The sequence below is a fragment of the Narcine bancroftii genome, chromosome 8 (assembly GCF_036971445.1).
Source record: "Narcine bancroftii isolate sNarBan1 chromosome 8, sNarBan1.hap1, whole genome shotgun sequence".
Classification (NCBI taxonomy): domain Eukaryota; kingdom Metazoa; phylum Chordata; class Chondrichthyes; order Torpediniformes; family Narcinidae; genus Narcine; species Narcine bancroftii.
Window position 1 is genome coordinate 155360565 of NC_091476.1, and position 21034 is coordinate 155381598.

At 39.4% G+C, this 21034-nt stretch overlaps 1 protein-coding gene across 6 annotated transcripts in view; it reads right to left on the reverse strand.

Moving 5' to 3' along the window:
- The window catches only part of dhdds (dehydrodolichyl diphosphate synthase), a 29516-nt gene extending 19556 nt beyond the window's left edge, over nt 1–9960 (reverse strand). The window contains exons 1-8 of one of the 6 annotated variants that reach the window (XM_069895494.1): nt 9741–9960; nt 6271–6359; nt 5775–5890; nt 5519–5635; nt 4798–4940; nt 3903–4019; nt 3715–3816; nt 3170–3284 (exon numbers count right to left, since the gene is read on the reverse strand). In XM_069895494.1, coding sequence (XP_069751595.1) covers nt 3170–3284; nt 3715–3816; nt 3903–4019; nt 4798–4940; nt 5519–5635; nt 5775–5837 — 657 coding nt within the window. In that variant the 5' untranslated portion in view covers nt 5838–5890; nt 6271–6359; nt 9741–9960. The other 5 variants (XM_069895491.1, XM_069895493.1, XM_069895490.1 and 2 more) reach the window with 5 other exon arrangements.
- Nucleotides 9961–21034: the final 11074 nt, after the last annotated feature.

Below are 21034 nucleotides of genomic sequence, written 5' to 3' on the forward strand. Positions count from 1 at the left end.
GATTTGTACCAAACAAGGGAAAAGCCAGATTGGACTAGATTAGAACTAGATAAAATAGGGGAAAAGATACCTGAACACATATTATATAAATGGGATAAAAAATTGGTACAACGTAGGAGTTCTCCAGTATTACATCATCTGCTCAATATTTGGAAGAAGATTCATGTAGAAAGCAATAAAACAAATTACCAATTACCAAAACTAATAATGACGCAAAATCAGTTACTCCCTTTTACAATAGATAACCTTTCCTTTAGAGAATGGGAGAAAAAAGGGATCAAAAGAATAGAAAATTGTTTTTCAGGAAATAGATTATTATCCTTTGAACAAATGAAGGATAAATATAATATAACTCAAGATACAGTGTTGGCATATTACCAATTGAGATCCTACTTGAAGGACAAATTAGGAAGTAGTCTGAGGTTACCAGAGGGAAGTAACTTTGAATATGTGATTACTGATACAATGACAATCAAAAGATTTATAACAAATATGTATATTAAACTGCAAGAAAAGGAGAATGAGGAAACAAATGGTAAAACTAAACAAAAATGGGAACAAGATTTAAATATAAAGATAAAAAAGGAAACATGGGAGAAGTTATGTTCTGGAACGATGACAAATACAATAAATACGAGGTTACGTATGATACAATATAACTGGATACACAGGCTATACATTACACCTCAAAAGTTAAATAAATGGGACCCAACAGTATCTGACAGATGTTTTCGTTGTAAAAAAGAAATGGGAACAACAATTCATGCAATCTGGACATGTGAGAAAGTAGAAAAATTTTGGGAAGATCTAAACCAGATATTAAATAAAATTACAGAAAACAATATACCAAAAAACCCAGAGATCTTCCTCCTAAGTAACATAAAAAACAAAGAATTTGGAATTGATTTGGATGGTGCACATAAAAGATTTGTTAAGATAGCTCTAGCCGTAGCAAAAAAATGTATTATGTCAACCTGGAAATGGGAAGATAATTTGAAAATACAACAATGGTATATAGAAATGAATAAATGTATTCCATTAGAAAAAATAAATTATAGTTTAAGAAATAATATTGAAATATTTGAACAAATATGGGAGCCATACATGAAACACAATAGAGAAAACCTACTGGGGACATTCACCACCTAAATTAACGAAAGGAGAAGGAAATGAAAAAAATTGACTCAGTGGAATTTCTTGTTTATTTTTATTGAATTACAACATTGTTTGACTGGTTTAATGTATCTTAGATTTTGTACTTTAAATGGATGGGGGGAAGGTAGGGAGGGTGGGATGGGAGGAGGGAGGGGGGAGAAAATGACACTATATATTTGAAAAGGAAGATGTATGTATTATGGTCAATGTGGTTTATGGTGTGAAAAATAAAAAATTTAAAAAAAAAGAGAATGGGAGAAAAAAGGGATCAAAAGAATAGAAAATTGTTTTTCAGGAAATAGATTATTATCCTTTGAACAAATGAAGGATAAATATAATATAACTCAAGATACAGTGTTGGCATATTACCAATTGAGATCCTACTTGAAGGACAAATTAGGAAGTAGTCTGAGGTTACCAGAGGGAAGTAACTTTGAATATGTGATTACTGATACAATGACAATCAAAAGATTTATAACAAATATGTATATTAAACTGCAAGAAAAGGAGAATGAGGAAACAAATGGTAAAACTAAACAAAAATGGGAACAAGATTTAAATATAAAGATAAAGAAGGAAACATGGGAGAAGTTATGTTCTGGAACGATGAGAAATACAATAAATATGAGGTTACGTTTGATACAATATAACTGGATACACAGGCTATACATTACACCTCAAAAGTTAAATAAATGGGACCCAACAGTATCTGACAGATGTTTTCGTTGTAAAAAAGAAATGGGAACAACAATTCATGCAATCTGGACATGTGAGAAAGTAGAAAAATTTTGGGAAGATCTAAACCAGATATTAAATAAAATTACAGAAAACAATATACCAAAAACTCAGAGATCTTCCTCCTAAGTAACATAAAAAACAAAGAATTTGGAATTGATTTGGATGGTGCACATAAAAGATTTGTTAAGATAGCTCTAGCCGTAGCAAAAAAATGTATTATGCCAACCTGGAAATTGGAAGATAATTTGAGAATACAACAATGGTATGTAGAAATGAATAAATGTATTCCATTAGAAAAAATAACATATAATTTAAGAAATAATATTGAAATATTTGAACAAATATGGGAGCCATACATGAAACACAATAGAGAAAACCTACTGGGGACATCTACCTCCTAAATTAACGAAAGGAGAAGGAAATGAAAAGAATTGACTCAGTGAAATTTCTTGTTTATTTTTATTGAATGACAACATTGTTTGACTGGTTTAATGTGTCTTAGATTTTGTACTTTAAATGAATGGGGGGGGAGGTAGGGAGGGTGGGATGGGAAGAGGGAGGGGGGGAGAAAATGACACTGTATATATTTGAAAAGGAAAATGTATGTATCTTGGTCAGTGTGGTTTATGGTGTGAAAAATTTTTAAAAATTTTTTTTAAAATTGGGAGCCGTACATGGAACATTACAGAGAAGGCTTGCCTCGGACCTCCACCCCCTAAAATGATAAGAAGACAAAATTACTTGATCCAGTGTGTAAAAGTAGATGACACATTTTTCTTTATTTTTCATTGTGTGATGACATTGTTTAATGGTTTTATTGTATTGTATATGTTGAATGTTTAATGGGTTTGGAGGGGGGTGGGAAGGTAGGGGAAAAAAAAGGGGAGAAAATGCCACTGTGTATATTTAAGACGGAAATGTTTGTATGTATTTTGATTGATATGGTTCACAGTGTGAAAAATAAAACTAAAAAAGTTTTTGTTTTAGTGCATTCACAACCACAGGGTAAAACAAACTGGATTGTATTTCAACACTAACACCAATGCTTCATGTTTTAGATAATTGGAGATTGGCTCAAAATATATTGATTTTTGCATGTTTCACAAACATCTGGAATATGAAAACTTTTATTCCTTGGAATCTGGAGTATTGATTGACTTGTGGATTTTCTTAGAAAACATTGTAAAGAGGGTCAAACTGCATTTTCAAAGAAATTCATGAAATGCCATCATTGATGGTATTACTGTTATAATAAATGAATAAAGCAATGTCTTACCTGCCACAACAGAAAGTCACTGAGACGAACCTCTCCAGATGTGCGGATGAGCAGGTCTGGGTCTGGGGAACTGCTGGAGTACAGACATCTGCTCAGCAGAGTTTCAGAGAGGTCACTGAAACACAAAAGAGGAATGATTAATGCAATGAAATAGGTAGCAAGCACTTTTGCAACACCTTTGAAGTGCACCATCACTGACACAGACTTAGGATTAACCAGCCCAGTCTATATCCAATACTTGGCCCAATCACCCCTTCTCCTTGCACAACTATCACTACCCTACGACCATCACATTCTCAACACTACCCCAACAATGCATGGCATTCCTCTATTACAAACTAGACCCAAAATTGTCCAGGCTCCATTCCCACTAAAATCCTCATAGTTCATTCTCATTCTCACCAGCTTCCATTGGTACAGTCCAGCAAATCCCCAGATACTATAATATTCAGTCCAAAATTTCCTTATTTGAGTCTAAACTCCACCCCCCAGTCAGAGACTCAACCCCTCTCATCCTCTGCATGCATATAGTGAAGAAATATCACCTGGGTCTCAGTAACCCTTCCTCAACTCCTAAAGCCATTTCACAGACCGCACTGGTAATCTCATGCCGAGAGGTGTAAGCAAAGCACACATTCAGGAAACATCTGAAATAGAGCAAAACAATTAGTGGACACATCCATTCCTGCTGAAGGAGACATACAGGCACACCACATACAGTTACAATTCTTACTTGTTATAACTTTGTGTTGATAGCACTGCCTGTGCAATCAGCTCCTGAATATCAACAGGCAACAAGGTCAAATTCCCTAGGACTCTGATACAAACACCATGTTTCTTCAAATTCTCCCTAATGAACGAAAATTAAAGCAATTAATTTATTGCTAATTAAATAATGCAGTAAGAGAAAAGAGGATTCAAATGGTATAATACAGATTCTATCAACTTGTGTGATTTCCTATCCCAACTTCGATGTGGTAGAAAGAACGTAAAGAAACTTCTAATTAAGAAAATTCAAAAAAATTCTATTTTATGAGCATTGGAATACCTCACTGGTATTTCCAGCAGTGTTAGTGCCCACCTCACTGACAAAAGACAAAGGAGGAAAAACCCAACTCCCAACCCCAACCAACCAATTTTCCTTTGCAACCGCTGCAACAGTGCCTGCCTGCCCCACATCGGACTTGTCAGTCACCAACGAGCCTGCAACAGACGTGGACATACCCCTCCATAAATCTTCATCTGCGAAGCCAAGCCAAAGAGAAAGAGAAGAGTGTTCATATGGATACCAACTGATTCCATATTAAGAAGCTCAGTAACGATAGGTGCAGCAGGCCACCAGTTGATTTGTTTCCCTCTCTAATCCTGGGATAAGACCTGACTATGAACAGGAGTCTTCCTTCATGACCATGAGCTGTGTATCAGGATCACTGATGCTGGGTTCCTTCCCACTCAGTGTGAGGGTCAGAAATCAACATTAGAACACAAATGAACCTTGTAAAGGCCAAGAATCAGGCTCAGGACAAAACACTACTGAAAACAGCAATTAAAAAAACTTCTAAGTGTGAAGCAGCATCATAGCAGCAATGAGTTTTTCAGTTATGTGTTATAATTTTCTAAAAACCTACTGTTCCTCAAGGAGTCTTGTGAATTTCTGTCGTGCGAGTTCCATCAGCCCATCTACTTCCTCTTTGGAGCGCTTGAAATTCTCAATACTGAAAGCGTAAACAGTTACCTCTCGTATATTCAGGTTCAAACACCACCGAAGAGTCTATAATAGAACACCAACGTGGTATAAATTCCGCATATCATCTCATAGTCCCATTAAAAAAAAACCTGAAAAATTAATGGTTGACATTTCAGCCTTACTTCTCTGCTTTTGTCCCCCTTCCCAACCACCTCCACCCAGACATTCTTATCCTCCTCTATGGTTCTATCTCCTCCCCACCCCCCCCCCCCACCCCAAGTGTGTCTGCAGCCCATCTTTTCTACACTTCTTGCTCAAGATTTTATTAGAACTCATACCTACTTGATCTAGACTCTTCAAACTATCAGGTCTAAGTAATCAGTCAAAAAGTTAAAAAGTCAGGCAAGACGTTAGTTTTTCTGGAAGCACTGAGCTCCCAAACTTGTTTACTGAAAAAATACAACTGTTTTAAAACAGCATTTCATATGTTTAGACAGTATTACCAAGAAAAATTGCTGTTCTGTTGATAGGAAAATTCAAAATTAAAAGTTTTGAAAATCAGGAGATCCCTGTATATGTCCATATCAGAATAGGAATTCTTGTGCACCAGTGCCAAAAAAAAATTGAGATGTGAAATTTACACAAAATGTAGTCTGTTTTACCTCAGCCAGCTTCTCAAAACCCTGGGAGTGTCCCTGTTCTCTCTCTACTTGACGCTTCTGTGCATAACGTCTATTCCCATCCATGATGAAGGCCACATGCTTAGGCATTGGACCAACCTGCAGAAAAGGACATAATGTTTATTAACAGAAATCTCTGCTGTAAAACTAATTATCTGGATACTTTTAATACAGGATGTAGTGTCCCACAGCGAGAAACCAATCCTTAGATTTTCCATCTGCTTAAAAAAAAACTTACTTCTAAAATGGATGCACACAATCTCTCTACAAAGTTCAGCTCTGCTTCCTGGATCCAAGCCATTCTGTGTTGAATGATTTTCCACTCCAGACACAGGACCAGTTGTATTCTATAAACTGGGAGATGAGTTGATTATGATACACCAGAAAGAATCAGATAAACCAAACCCTCTAATTGAAGCTTCCTGCAGGATGTTAATAGTCAGACAGGAGGAGAGCTAATTTTTCACAGAAGAGAAGACAGAGGCAGAAATCAATTAAGCTTCCCCCACATTTCCCCATGGATTTACATCTTATTGTACTGTATACACGTTCAAGAAGAAAGCAAGGTCTTGGTGGAGTTTTGTCAAAATTATTTGAGGAATGAGTGCAGAGAAGTTTAAAGGAGTTCTAATTTATGTGTTTAAGCTGCAATAATGAAAATAGGAAGAAACTGTTTCCTTTGCAAATGTAGCAATTTCCTAAGATAATACATTTGAAACAATTGTTCAACAAACCAGATGTAAAAATGAAGAGTTTGTTTTTCCATATGGACACTGATCTGCATACACAATGTTGAATGAAGGTAGAGCATATTTCTTAGGATCTTTCAAAAGGTAATTCAAAATATATTTGAAAAGGATTAATTTGGAGATTTCTCCTGAAAATATAACTGGAAAGTAAAAATTATAACACTCTTCAGTAACAATCTCATCTCTGAATCAGAAGATTTGGAGCTCAAGTTCCAAATACATGAACACAAACAGGGTAGGCTCACACTTTGAATCCAAGAAGTGTGCATTATCATATTACAAGTGAGACCTTAAACCTGCTTTTTACGATGGTCAGAAAGGATCCTGTAACAATCTTCCAAAGACCAGGGGACGATTCCTATTATTTTTTTTTTAAATTTTTTATTTTTCACACCATAAATCACATTAGCCATGATATACATTTTTTCTTTTTCACACATATACAGTGACTTTTTCTCTCCCCCCCCCTCCCTCCTCCCAAGCCACCCCCCCACCCCCCCCCCCCCCTCTGGGACGATTCCTATTACTTGTCAAAACTTGGAAGTGAAACATTAAAGTCTGCAGTTGCTGTGATTGTAGTCAAAACACAGAGATGCAGGAGCAACTCAGCCAGTCTTGTAGTGTCCATGTGATATTACCGATGTTTCGGACCTGAGCCTTTCCTCAAAATTTTGACTAAAAACTTGCTCTGCACAATTGACTGCTGCTCTTCCTACATTGTAACTATGACTATATTTCAAAAGTATTTCAATAGCTTCATAAAGCTTCAGGACATGCTGAAGGGAATTATAAAATAGATTCTTCCCAACATACGTCCATCTGATCAACTGGTCATATTTCAAAATAAGTCGGAAGTACATTAGCATGACATGTAGAAGTCATAAATCAAGTAATTTTCAATTCCAAATTAAACGACTTCTTCAGCTTCTTGCTGGATCTATCAGCAGGGGATGGGTTTATCCTCTTGCTTGCCATCTTCTTTGGTGAACTTACCATGTTTACTGAACGGCAACTGAAAGATGGACATTATCGTACGAATGTAGCCTTTTTTTTGGTCATAAGTCGCATAGGTCATAAGTTGGGGAAAAGCTGTAGATATTTGTGCTTGTTTTTCCATGATTCTTTCATGAACAGAACTAAAAGAGGGCATTTGGGTTGAAAGGTCTACACTGCATGTGTCTTCCTTTTCACTTCAGCCTATCATTACAAAATTCTATTGTTTCTCCTCATGTGTTGGTTTATCTTCCTTTAATTACATGAATGCTGTTTATTTCAGCCAATGCTTGAAGTTTTACACTCCAGATTCAACTCCTTAATTGAATAGTTATTAGCAATTCTGTTCTTGAAGCTTACAGTTTTGGTCTTTAGGAACCATTGTACAATTTCAATAGCTAACTGATAACATTGCTAAAACACACCTGGGCATAATAATTTTGGTGTTATGTGCATAATTTGAGTGCCATTGTTCCCATATGAGAACATGTATGATATTTTAGAAGTAATTTGTTGTCTGGGAAAAACTTTATGACATCGTGAAGGACACAATATATAGATATGCGAGTATTTTCTTTCTCTGAAACTCTGAGGATCTTTATCAGATCTCTCTCTGGGTTGATCCAGAGATGAAGTCGGTTGCCAGTGAGGAAAACCTGAGCATGACTGATTGATACTCAATGAATTTTGGAAGAATCTCACTAAACCCTAAAAGGGATTGTTAACAAGTCAATGCTGAGAAATTGTAGTCCCACACTGGGACTGAGAGTTGGGATCAGCAACATTTAAAAGAGAGCTAAACATAATCTATTATAGGAATTCAGTAGGTCAAACAGCTTCAATGGGAGATTTAAAAAAAATGACCAACATAGTGGAGCAGAACACTTCATGGTTGAAAGTAGGAAGAGTGAGAGAGAGATTGTAGGGAGAGAGAGTCAGAAAAAGAGGCAAAAGGGTGAAGTGAAGGAAGTTAATAGTGGGGTGGAGATAGGTAGGGACAAAGGCTGCCGATATTGGAATCTGACAAGAGCTGACATAATTAGATACCACATCAAACTGAATGGGAGGGTGGGAGTGGGGAAGATTCCAAAGAGAGAAATAGGGGTTTCATCTAGTCTTCTTACATCTCTGCTGCCACCTTTACTTATTAACAGATTCAAGAACTGGCAGCCTTTGACCCCACCTATCACCCACGACACTGTATGACTCATTTTCCTCAATCTGACTCCCTCCGTTTCTTTTGATTCTCTCTCCAGCATCTACCCATCAACTGTCTTTATCTGTAATCCTTCACCTCTTCCTTGTCCAACAATCTCCCCACTGGCTTGATCCTACCCCTCTCACCATGACCTCATTATACCACCTCTCTCATTCACGATTCCGATGAAGGGCTCTGGCCTGCAACAATGATCATTCTTTTTCTCCCACTGATGCTGCCAAATTCCTCCAGCAGATCGTGTTTCACTTCAGATTCCAGCAATTGCAGTCTCCTGTGTGCCTCAAGTTTTCAAAAATGTTGCAAGATAATACTCATAATTAGATGAGATGGAGGGATGGATCCAAAAAAAGTCTTACAAGGCACAGGAAAAAAGTGTTTTGAAATTTCTACAACTCTTTGCTTTCGAACGAGAAAATGTCTTAGGATGAGAAGTAAGCTATTTGTGATTGCAACCTGAGATCTGTGGATCTCTATATCAAGACTGAGAATGACTGAAGAGTTAGATCATAGAATATCACAGTACAGGCCCTTCAGCCCTTGATGTTGTACATTCTACCTAAAAAGTACTAAACAATTCCCATCTGGGAGCACAGTTAGTTAGCACCACGCTGTTACAGCGCCAGTGACTGGGGTTCGAATCTGATGGTCTGTCAGGAGTTTGTGCGCTCTTCCTGTGGCTGTGTGGGTTTTCCCTGGGTGCTCCAGTTTTCTCCCATTGTTTAAAAATGTACCAGAGATGTAGATTAATTGGGTAGCACGGTCTTGTGGACCGAAAGAGCCTGTTACCATGCTCAATGTCTATTTTTTTTTAATTACCTCCATTTTTCTTTCATCCATGTGCCTGAGTCTCTTAAATGCCCCTCATATTCCAGCCTCCAGCACCACCGCAGCAAGGCATTCCAGGCAGCCACAACTCTTATGTTTAAAAATCTTACTCCTGATGCCTCCCCTGGACTTCCCTCCCTTCACTTCGTTTGCTACTCCTGCCCTGGGAAAGAGGCACTGGCTGCCTACTTCGCCTCTCAGAAACTTGCAGACCTGCATTAAGTTTAAACGATGAGAAGCCTTCGATCATTTTGCTCTGTAAAGAGTTGCGACCAAGAGATGCAAACCTCCTCTTCTCCCTTCCCTTTCCACCTTTAATCCCGCCCACACCACATCATTGACCTTTCCACTTTTGATGGACAGCTCTGCAATCCAATAGGGGAATGACAACGTCCCACCAGTACGCTCGATGACATACAGCTGAGCAGCAGGCCACTCGCCGTCGAGCTTCGAGATCACCTCCCGTCTCCAATGCAGGCTCGGATTCCTCAGTCTCCAGTTTAAAAGAAAATAAAAGATTTTCTTCCCGCTTTCCCGTCTCCGCTGTCTGGGCCGCTTCCCCGGCCGCAACTGAAGAGTTGTTCGGGCCCACGCTCCAAACCTACGTAAGCGATTACGTCAGGCACTACACCTGCGTCAAACCCTTTCGCTGTCTTGCTCGTGATATCACTCCGCAGCCTCCATTTACTTGATACCTGCACAAAGTCATTGAACTCACCCGTTCTTGAATCATTCATACATCGAAAAGGTAACATTCCCCCCCCCCCACCCCGGTTAACGAGATACTTCACGTTGAAACTTTTAGAAAATATTTATTTTCGGTCTATTTACTTTGACGGCTTTTGAACCCCGAGTCCCTCCGCGTGTTCTTCGGCCGCCCACGAGGCATGGTCGACCAGGTTGGAAGCGGGGAAGGCCCACGCGTTTGGGGTCAAAGTTTGTAATGTAAAACAAAGAGGGTGTCCCCTTACCCTGGGAATACACACATACACTGGGGCTCACCCAACTTTTATACAGTCAATTTCAGTATCAGAATACCCTCTCCCTTACATTCTTCTAGAATTACCTTTAAAGAAATTGCTCGAGACAAAAATTGAGAACAAAGAACATTTATTACAACAACAATGCAAAGTTGGGTGCTTCCCCTTACCCTGGGAATACACACATACACTGGGGCTCACCCAACTTTTATACAGTCAATTTCAGTATCAGAATACCCTCTCCCTTACATTCTTCTAGAATTACCTTTAAAGAAATTGCTCGAGACAAAAATTGAGAACAAAGAACATTTATTACAACAACAATGCAAAGTTGGGTGCTTCCCCTTACCCTGGGAATACACACATACACTGGGGCTCACCCAACTTTTATACAGTCAATTTCAGTATTGGAATACCCTCCCCCTTACATTCTTCTAGAATTACCTTTAAAGAAATTGCTCGAGACAAAAATTGGGAACAAAGAACATTTATTACAACAACAATGCAAAGTTGGGTGCTTCCCCTTACCCTGGGAATACACACATACACTGGGGCTCACCCAACTTTTATACAGTCAATTTCAGTATCAGAATACCCTCCCCCTTACATTCTTCTAGAATTACCTTTAAAGAAATTACACGAGACAAAAATTGGGAACAAAGAACATTTATTACAACAACGATGCAAAGTTGGGTGCTTCCCCTGACCCTGGGAATACACACATACACTGGGGCTGACCCAACTTTTATACAGTAAATTTCAGTATCGGAATACCCTCCCCCTTACATTCTTCTAGAATTACCTTTAAAGAAATTGCTCGAGACAAAAATTGGGAACAAAGAACATTTATTACAAGAACAATGCAAAGTTGGGTGCTTCCCCCTTACCCTGGGAATACACACATACACTGGGGCTCACCCAACTTTTATACAGTCAATTTCAGTATCAGAATATCCTCCCCCTTACATTCTTCTAGAATTACCTTTAAAGAAATTGCACGAGACAAAAATTGGGAACAAAGAACATTTATTACAACAACGATGCAAAGTTGGGTGCTTCCCCCTTACCCTGGGAATACACACATACACTGGGGCTCACCCAACTTTTATACAGTCAATTTCAGTATCAGAATATCCTCCCCCTTACATTCTTCTAGAATTACCTTTAAAGAAATTGCACGAGACAAAAATTGGGAACAAAGAACATTTATTACAACAACGATGCAAAGTTGGGTGCTTCCCCTGACCCTGGGAATACACACATACACTGGGGCTCACCCAACTTTTGTACAGTAAATTTCAGTATCGGAATACCCTCCCCCTTACATTCTTCTAGAATTACCTTTAAAGAAATTGCTCGAGACAAAAATTGGGAACAAAGAACATTTATTACAACAACAATGCAAAGTTGGGTGCTTCCCCTTATCCTGGGAATACACACATACACTGGGGCTCACCCAACTTTTATACAGTCAATTTCAGTATCAGAATATCCTACCCCTTACATTCTTATAGAATTACCTTTAAAGAAATTGCACAAGACAAAAATTGGGAACAAAGAACATTTATTACAACAACGATGCAAAGTTGGGTGCTTCCCCTTACCCTGGGAATACACACATACACTGGGGCTCACCCAACTTTTATACAGTCAATTTCAGTATCAGAATACCCTCCCCCTTACATTCTTCTAGAATTACCTTTAAAGAAATTGCTCGAGACAAAAATTGGGAACAAAGAACATTTATTACAACAACAATGCAAAGTTGGGTGCTTCCCCTTATCCTGGGAATACACACATACACTGGGGCTCACCCAACTTTTATACAGTCAATTTCAGTATCAGAATATCCTCCCCCTTACATTCTTATAGAATTACCTTTAAAGAAATTGCACAAGACAAAAATTGGGAACAAAGAACATTTATTACAACAACGATGCAAAGTTGGGTGCTTCCCCTTACCCTGGGAATACACACATACACTGGGGCTCACCCAACTTTTATACAGTCAATTTCAGTATCAGAATACCCTCCCCCTTACATTCTTCTAGAATGACCTTTAAAGAAATTGCTCGAGACAAAAATTGGGAACAAAGAACATTTATTACAACAACAATGCAAAGTTGGGTGCTTCCCCCTTACCCTGGGAATACACACATACACTGGGGCTCACCCAACTTTTATACAGTAAATTTCAGTATCAGAATACCCTCCCCCTTACATTCTTCTAGAATTACCTTTAAAGAAATTGCTCGAGACAAAAATTGGGAACAAAGAACATTTATTACAACAACAATGCAAAGTTGGGTGCTTCCCCTTACCCTGGGAATACACACATACACTGGAGCTCACCCAACTTTTATACAGTAAATTTCAGTTTCAGAATACCCTCCCCCTTACATTCTTCTAGAATTACCTTTAAAGAAATTGCTCGAGACAAAAATTGGGAACAAAGAACATTTATTACAACAACAATGCAAAGTTGGGTGCTTCCCCCTTACCCTGGGAATACACACATACACTGGGGCTCACCCAACTTTTATACAGTAAATTTCAGTATCAGAATACCCTCCCCCTTACATTCTTCTAGAATTACCTTTAAAGAAATTGCTCGAGACAAAAATTGAGAACAAAGAACATTTATTACAACAACAATGCAAAGTTGGGTGCTTCCCCCTTACCCTGGGAATACACACATACACTGGGGCTCTCCCAACTTTTATACAGTAAATTTCAGTATCAGAATACCCTCCCCCTTACATTCTTCTAGAATTACCTTTAAAGAAATTGCTCGAGACAAAAATTGGGAACAAAGAACATTTATTACAGCAACAATGCAAAGTTGGGTGCTCCCCCTTACCCTGGGAATACACACATACACTGGGGCTCAACCAACTTTTATACAGTAAATTTCAGTATCAGAATACCCTCCCCCTTACATTCTTCTGCCCCCTGGATGTGTTTGGCAGAGGCAATCCTTCCTGCCTACGTGCAGTTTCAGTATACTTGGAGGACCAGGGGGTATCCTGTCGGTGTCCCTTCATGTTATTGTCCTTATTCACACCTTCCTGATTCTCGGAGCTACAGTCTCTTGGTATGTAGAGTTGGCTCATCCTGTCTAGGGTTGGCTAATTTAATATGTATAACTTTGTAAATCTGTGTAAGGTTAACTAATTAGATATGTAGAACTTTGCACTTCTGTCTATCCAGACTACCTCAACTTCCTACATTCTATTGTTCCTTACCGCTCCTTATCTTATTCTTATGGTGGCTGATTGATCTTGTCACAAAGACTAGAAAATTCTTATGTTAATCGTGCTGACTCTGCTTTCCTGCATCCTAATTCCCAAGCTCATCCTGTTTGTACTGGTTACAGCCATTAACTGATGTATGAATTTTAGTTTCCTTCATGTTCATTATTTTAGATCAGTTTTCCCATCTCTCACAATGGTATAAATAAGTATGGAACATAGAACATTACAGGCCCTTCAGCCCACAATGTTGTACTGACCCACTTGACTTGCCTACCTCTATTTCAAGTTTACCAATACAAGCATAGATGACAACATATTTTTGTCAAGACCAAGGATGATTTACTCTCCTGAGGACCAGAAGATAGTTGTATGTGGGGTGCTTTTAATGTGGGATGGCTTTTACCCACCAGTGTGACAAAATGAGATTGAAGTCTCTGCTGCACACACTTAATGAACTTGCACATCCATACAAATACTCTGACTATGCTCTCCATTTCAGCCCCTTCCATCATCCTACGTTGGTGTCCCTCACCCAAGTGTTTTTCTCCATGAAAACCCTTCCCTTTTCAATTCAAATTCTGTCAAGCAAAGTGATTACCAGAGGAAAAGATTCCAGGATACGGAATCCTTCAAACAAAAATTAATTTCCCAAAAACAGAAAGTGAAGAAGGTGCATTTGGGATGGGAACGAGATCTTTGAGTCTATGCATCAAAATGCCTCACCTCACAAACTAGGTACTTAGGATGTCAGGCATCCTGTTGAAGTTTGTCATTCTGTATTGGCCTCACCAGTTACCTGAGAACTCACAAAGGAAAGTAGAAGCAAGTCACCTTCAATCATAAAAATCTTCGTTCCTGAGGTAAAAGATTTTATTTCCACCAGTTGGCAAGACCAGAAGTTGGGGTGTTTTAAAGATTAGAGGAAGACCTTTTAGAAGTAAAATTAGGAAGCATCTTCATGCAGAATGGATGAATGAAATTTGGAGAACATTTCCATAAAAAGTAATGACGGGTGCATTGTTCATTTTTAATCTGAAATTCATGGATTTTTTTATATCCAAAATATAGAATATGGATGTGAAACCAAAGTTTATTAGCCATTGTTTTCCAAGATTTTTTCCCAATTCATTTGAGATATAGACCAGCACTTATTACATAAGATCAATTACCCTTATGATGTAATGGTGAGCTATCCAAAATCGCTGCTGACTTTCTGGTTAAAGTATTTCCAGTACTATTCCTGATTTTAGATCTGGTAACCTGCAAGCAACATTGCTGGTAGTGGTGCTCTTCTACGTCTGCCATCTTTGACGTTCTTACTAATACAGGCTCTGTTGAAGAAGCCCTGATGAAAACTTAAGTACAGTACATTTTATAAATAGTGCACACACTAATCACAGTGCGGAGATGCTGGGAGGAATGATGAATGGTGCTGAATTCTTAATGATCTTTGTAATGTAAAATGTAGAGTATCCAATACACTAACATGCATCTTATACAGATGAAGCTTAGGGAAGTCAGAAGATTTTTGTTAAGTTAAACAAGAAAGTCTGCAGATGTTATGCTTGTGATTTAAACAAAAAAGTTAGAGAAACTCAATAAGTTACGCAGCATTCTTTATGTAGCAAAGATAAAGATACATAAACTACATTTCGGGTCTGAGCCCTTCAAGGAATGAGCAAAAAACAAGCAGACACCTGAATAAGTAAGTCTGCAGACACTGAGTTGAAGTAAAAAACAATGCTGGAGAAACTCAGCAGGAGAAACTTGACGAAAGGCTCAGGTTCGAAAGGTCAGTCATGTATCATTATTTTTGCTATATAAAGGACATTGTTTGACTTACTGAATTTTTCCAGCATTGTTTTTACAGGCACCTGAATAAAATGGTGGCGGGAGGGGCAAGGGGAGGAGCACAGGCAAGAGGTCATGTAATGGGTGGTATGGGTGGAAGGGCACGAGAATAAAAGCTGAGTTGATAGACGAGGGGATAGTTCTCTGAATGGAGAGGGAAGAGGGAGGAAAGCTGGAAGAAAGGAGACAGACCACAACATTTCCTCATTAGTCAGGAAGCACTGCAGCACCTACACTTCCTAAGGAAGTTTAGGACGACAAGGCTACCAGCCCCCATCCTAACAATGTTCTGCAGGAGTACAACTGAGTGTGTCCTGACGAGCTGCATCAGAGTGTGGTATGGTAACTGTAAAGCATCAGATTGGAGATCAGAACGGGGGGGGGGGGGGGGGGAGGGATTAAATCTGCTGAGGTTGCTGGGGTCTCCCTACCCTCTTTCGATGATATCTACATGGAGCAGTGCTTAAAGAGGAATCAGAGAATCGACCCTGACCCTCACAGAGAATCTGTGAGACACAACCTTTAAGGAAGAGCTACAGGAGCATTAAAAACCAGGACTGCTGAGACTTCTCACTGAGACTGTTGAACAATCCGAGAAACCTGTAAATTATTTTTATATCTATATATTTTGGAATACTAGGTATACATGTTGTTTGTGTGTTGGTGTACTGTGTGTTTGCACTATGGTCCAGAGATACACTGTGTGGGGTGGGGGTAGATGGTGGTGTGGGACTTTTTCATTTTCAGAGATGCTGTGAACAGAATTCAAAATTGCAAATGGAATTTGGAAATGAAAACGATAAGTGGTTGAAGGAACGTTACCATTTTTGAGATTCAGTGCATATATATTTTAAAATTTCACTTGAAATCTAGTTTGCTTCTCATATTTCAAACTTTGACCAGCTCATCAATTTTAATTCAAACCCACAAGCACAACAAGGTAAGGAATTGGAGCTGGAGTTGGATGAACTCTGGATCATTTGGAAGGCAAAGGGGGTGATGGACAGGAGTTACAGGGACATTTTCACACCTAGGAGGCAGGAGGAGGGTTGATGGGTGACAGTCAGGAGAGGGAAAGGGAACAGATAAGCAGTGGAAGGCACCCCTGTGGCCATTTCCTTCAATAACAAGTATACCATTTTGAATACTGTTTGGGGGGGGGGAGACTACCAAGGACAAGCCACAGTGATCAGGTCTCTGGGACGGAGTCTGATCCTGTGGCTAAGAAGGGAAGGAAGGAGAAGAGGTGAGCTGTAGTGATAAGGGATTCCATAGTTAGGGGGACAGATAAGAAAGGGGTTCTGTGGAAGAGATCAAGTATCACAGATAGTATGTGGCCTCCTTGGTGTCAGGTCAGAGATATATCAGATTGAGTTCATGGCATTCTCAAGAGGGAGAGTGAGCGGGGAGGAGTCACGTGATGGAGTAGTGGCCGGACGGTGAACTCCAGCCCTCTCCAGAAAAGTCGGGAAAAACAAAGGAAAACACAAAGGCACAGAAATAAAAGTTACAGAAAAGTGAGTATAAAGGTGGAAAGAAGATGGCGACAAAAAAAGAAAAATCGAAAGCAACGGTAAGAAGAGAGGAAGAGAAGACAAAGGAGGAAAAAGGTGAAGGCCTTACCTGTCCGAAGAGGCCCGCTGCGGAGAGAGAAACCCGCTCCCTCAGGTCGGTAAATAATGGACTACAAAAATGGCTCGCTGAGCCGAGTAAAAGTGCGCAACCGCGCATGCGCGATTCTTCGCGCATGCGCAATGCGAATGAAAAAAAACACACCGACGGGAGGGGGGACCAGCTGGGGAGTCGATCTCCACAGCCGGCAACGAGAGCTGCAGAACACCTGCAGCAAGAAGAGACCACAGAAGACAATAGAAACAAGAAAGAAGAGAAGGAAAGGGCACCAAAGAAACAACAGATGGCCAACCCAGAGGAAGAAGAAGAGGAAGAGTACTGTGAAATAGAAGAAGAAAAGAAAGGCAAGATAAAGGATATACTTTCTCTTATTAAAGGATACATGGAGTCATTTAAAGAATGGCAAACACAGGAATTTAAGGATTTAAGAAAAAGAATAAACAACACAGAAGAGAAAATGAATAAAATAGAGATGACCTTAACAGAAATGGGAAAGAAAATGGACAAGATGGAAGAGCGGGCAGTAGCAGCAGAAATGGAGGTAGAAGACTTAAAAAAGAAATTGGAGGAATCTAATAAAAAAACTAAAGAGACACAAGAACTACTAGCTCAAAAAATAGATACAATGGAAAATTATAACAGAAGAAATAACATAAAGATAGTGGGCCTTAAGGAAGATGAAGAAGGCAAGAATATGAGGGAGTTTATAAAAGAGTGGATCCCTAAGACCCTAGGATGTCCAGAACTACAGCAAGAAATGGTAATAGAAAGGGCACATAGAGTATTGGCCTCTAAACCACAACCACAACAAAAACCAAGATCTATTGTAGTAAAATTCCTAAGATATACTACAAGAGAAAAGGTACTGGAGAAGACAATGGAAAAAGTAAGAGAGGGCAACAAACCACTGGAGTATAAAGGGCAAAAAATCTTCATTTATCCAGATATAAGTTTTGAACTCCTAAAGAAGAGAAAAGAGTTCAATACAGCAAAGGCGATTTTATGGAAGAAAGGGTATAAATTTATACTAAAGCATCCAGCGGTATTGAAAATATTTATTCCAGGACAACAAAACAGACTATTCTCGGATCCAGAAGAAGCACGAAAATTTGCAGAACAATTACAAAAATAGACTGAGGGAGGAAGACGGGTAATGAGAGTTAAAATGAACACGATTGATATGTATGCGGGTAAAGAGGTATAAGAGTGAATAGAGACAATGTGCATACGTGAATCTATCTGTACTTTGAGGAAAATATAGATAGTATAGACAAGAATTAATAAGGGAAGGTAATGGAATAGAGAGAATAAGGAGGGAATTAAAAGAGTGACCTTTGTGACATATGAAAAGTGAAATCTTTTCTGGGGGGGCGGGGTGAGGGGAAATAGCGGTCACTGCAAAATCAGTTGACGCTTGCGAGTGGATTCGCAAATCCAAATGGAGAGGGGAGATGTGGTTGTCCGACAAGGGATAAAGGACAACTCAGGAGGGGAAGGGGAGATTGGGGATAAATAAGATAGAAATAGGAGAATAAGGAAAATGTTGGATGTTGTAGGAATGTTGTCTTATAAAGAGTTGAAAATAAGAAAACAGAAATGGAAAAGGAGGAAAGGTAATGATGGAAAAACGGAAAGAGAAGATAAACAAAATATAAAAGGGCTACGCTGAACTATATGACTTTAAATATTAATGGAATACATAACCAAATTAAAAGGAAGAAACTACTAAATTTAAATGAATAAATGTATTCCATTAGAAAAAATAACATATAGGTTAAGAAATAATATTGAAATATTCGAACAAGTATAGGAGCCTTACATTAAATACAATAGCGAAAACCTACCGGGGACAAACATTACCTAAGTTGATGGAAGGAGAAGGAAAGAAAAGAATGGACTCAGTAGAATTTCTGGTGTATTTTTGTTGAATGACAACATTGTCTGACTGGCTTAATGCAACCTAGATTGTATACCTAAAATGGATGTGGGGGGGGTGGCTTGGGAGGAGGGGGGGGGAGAAAAAGTCACTGTATATGTGTGAAAAAGAAATAGTGTATATCATGGCTAATGTGATTTATGGTGTGAAAAATAAAAAATTAAAAAAAAAGAGGGAGGGTGAGCAGCCAGATGTGGTGGACCATAAAGGGACCAATGGTAATTGGTAGGAAAGGTGAGAAGGACCTGTAAGGGAATTAGGCACTAGGTGAAGGACAGGACCTCCAAGGTTGTGATCCCAGAAATGCTACCTGTGCCATGTGTTAGTGAGGTTAGAAATAGGAGGATAATGCAGCTTAACGTGGCTAAATACATGGTGCAAGAGGGAGGGCTTCAGGTTTCTGGATCATTGGGCTCTCTTCCAGGAAAGGTGGCATCTGAACTAGAGGGGGACTAATATCCTTGCGGGAAGGTTTGCTAGTGCTGCTCTGGTGGGCTTAGAACATAAAGAACAGTATAGCACAGCACCTTCAGCCCACAATGTTGTCCTGTCCTTAAGACCCCGCCTCCCACAAAAACAGAACATAGAACAGTACAGCACAGGCTTAAACTAGATTTGAAGGGGATGGAAACCAGAGTGCCAGAACAGATAGAGGAGTGGAACAAGGAAGAGATGATGTGAAAATTACATGCATTGTTAGAAGTTAACAGGTTGTACGTGGTGGAAGTGTTCTCAGGTGCATCTATTTCAATGCAAGGAGTATTGTAGGAAAGGCAGACGAGCTTAGAGCTTGGATTGGCACATGGAATCATGACATTGTGGCCATTAGTGAAACTTGGTTTCAGGAGGGGCTGAACTGGCAGCTCAATGTTCCAGGCTTTAGATATGATAGAAAGGAGAAGGGGGGGCGGGGGTGAAGAGGGAGGAGTACAATTACTTGTCAGCAAAAATATCATAGCTGTGCTCAGGGGGCTGGATAGAGCTGAGGATAGAGCTGAAGATCAGGAAAGGTATGACCACACTCATGGGGTTGTATTATAAACTGCCCAATAGTCAATGAGAATTTGAGGAGCAAATCTGTATAGAGATAACAGACAACTGCAGGAAACAAAGTTGTGATAGTATGAGATTTTAATTTTCCACATATTGACTGGGACTCCATACTGTAAAAGGGCTGGATGGCTTGTAATTTGTCAAACTTATTTTCTTAACAATACATAGGTATCAACTAGAGAGAATGCAATACTGGATCTCCTATTAATCTCCTGTGTAATTGGATCATAGATTTCCTCACCTGCAGACCACAATCAGTGAAAATTGCTCAGAACTTCTCCACAAGCTCCATCAGTACCAGAGCACCACAGGGCTGTGTTCTTAGTCCCTGCTCTACTCACTTTACACCTGCAACTGTATAGCTCGGTATGACAATAACAAGATGGAAAATGAAAACTTGGCACCAACAACAACCTTGCACTGAATGTCACCAAAACTAAGGAGCTGATTGTTGACTTCAGGAAAGGAAAGCCAGAGGTATACAATCCTGTGATCATTGGGGGAATTCAGATGTGAAGAGGGTGAGCAATTTTTAAGTTCTTGGGAGTCTCTATCTTGAAGGAGCTTTCCTGGACCCAACTCACCAATGACATGGTGAAGAAAGCACGTTATCACCTCTACTTCCTCAGGATTTTGCAGAAGTTTGATATGACATCAGAAACCGTGGGAAATTTCTAGAGGTGTGGTGGAAAGTGTGCTGACCGATTGCATCATGGTCTGATATGGGGACACCTAGATCCCTTAGCATAAAGCCTTCTAAAAGGTAGTGGACACAGCCCAGGACATTACAGGCAAAACTCTCCTCACTAATGAGTATATCTACAAGGAACTCTGGCATCAGAGAGCAGCAGCAATTATTAAAGATCCACCTCACCCTGTACATACTCTGTCCTCACTGCTACCATCAGGAAAGAGATATATGTGCCACAGGTCTCACACCACCAGGTTCAGGATCAGTTGCTACCCCATCACCATCCTCAATGACAAACTCAGACACGCATTTAAA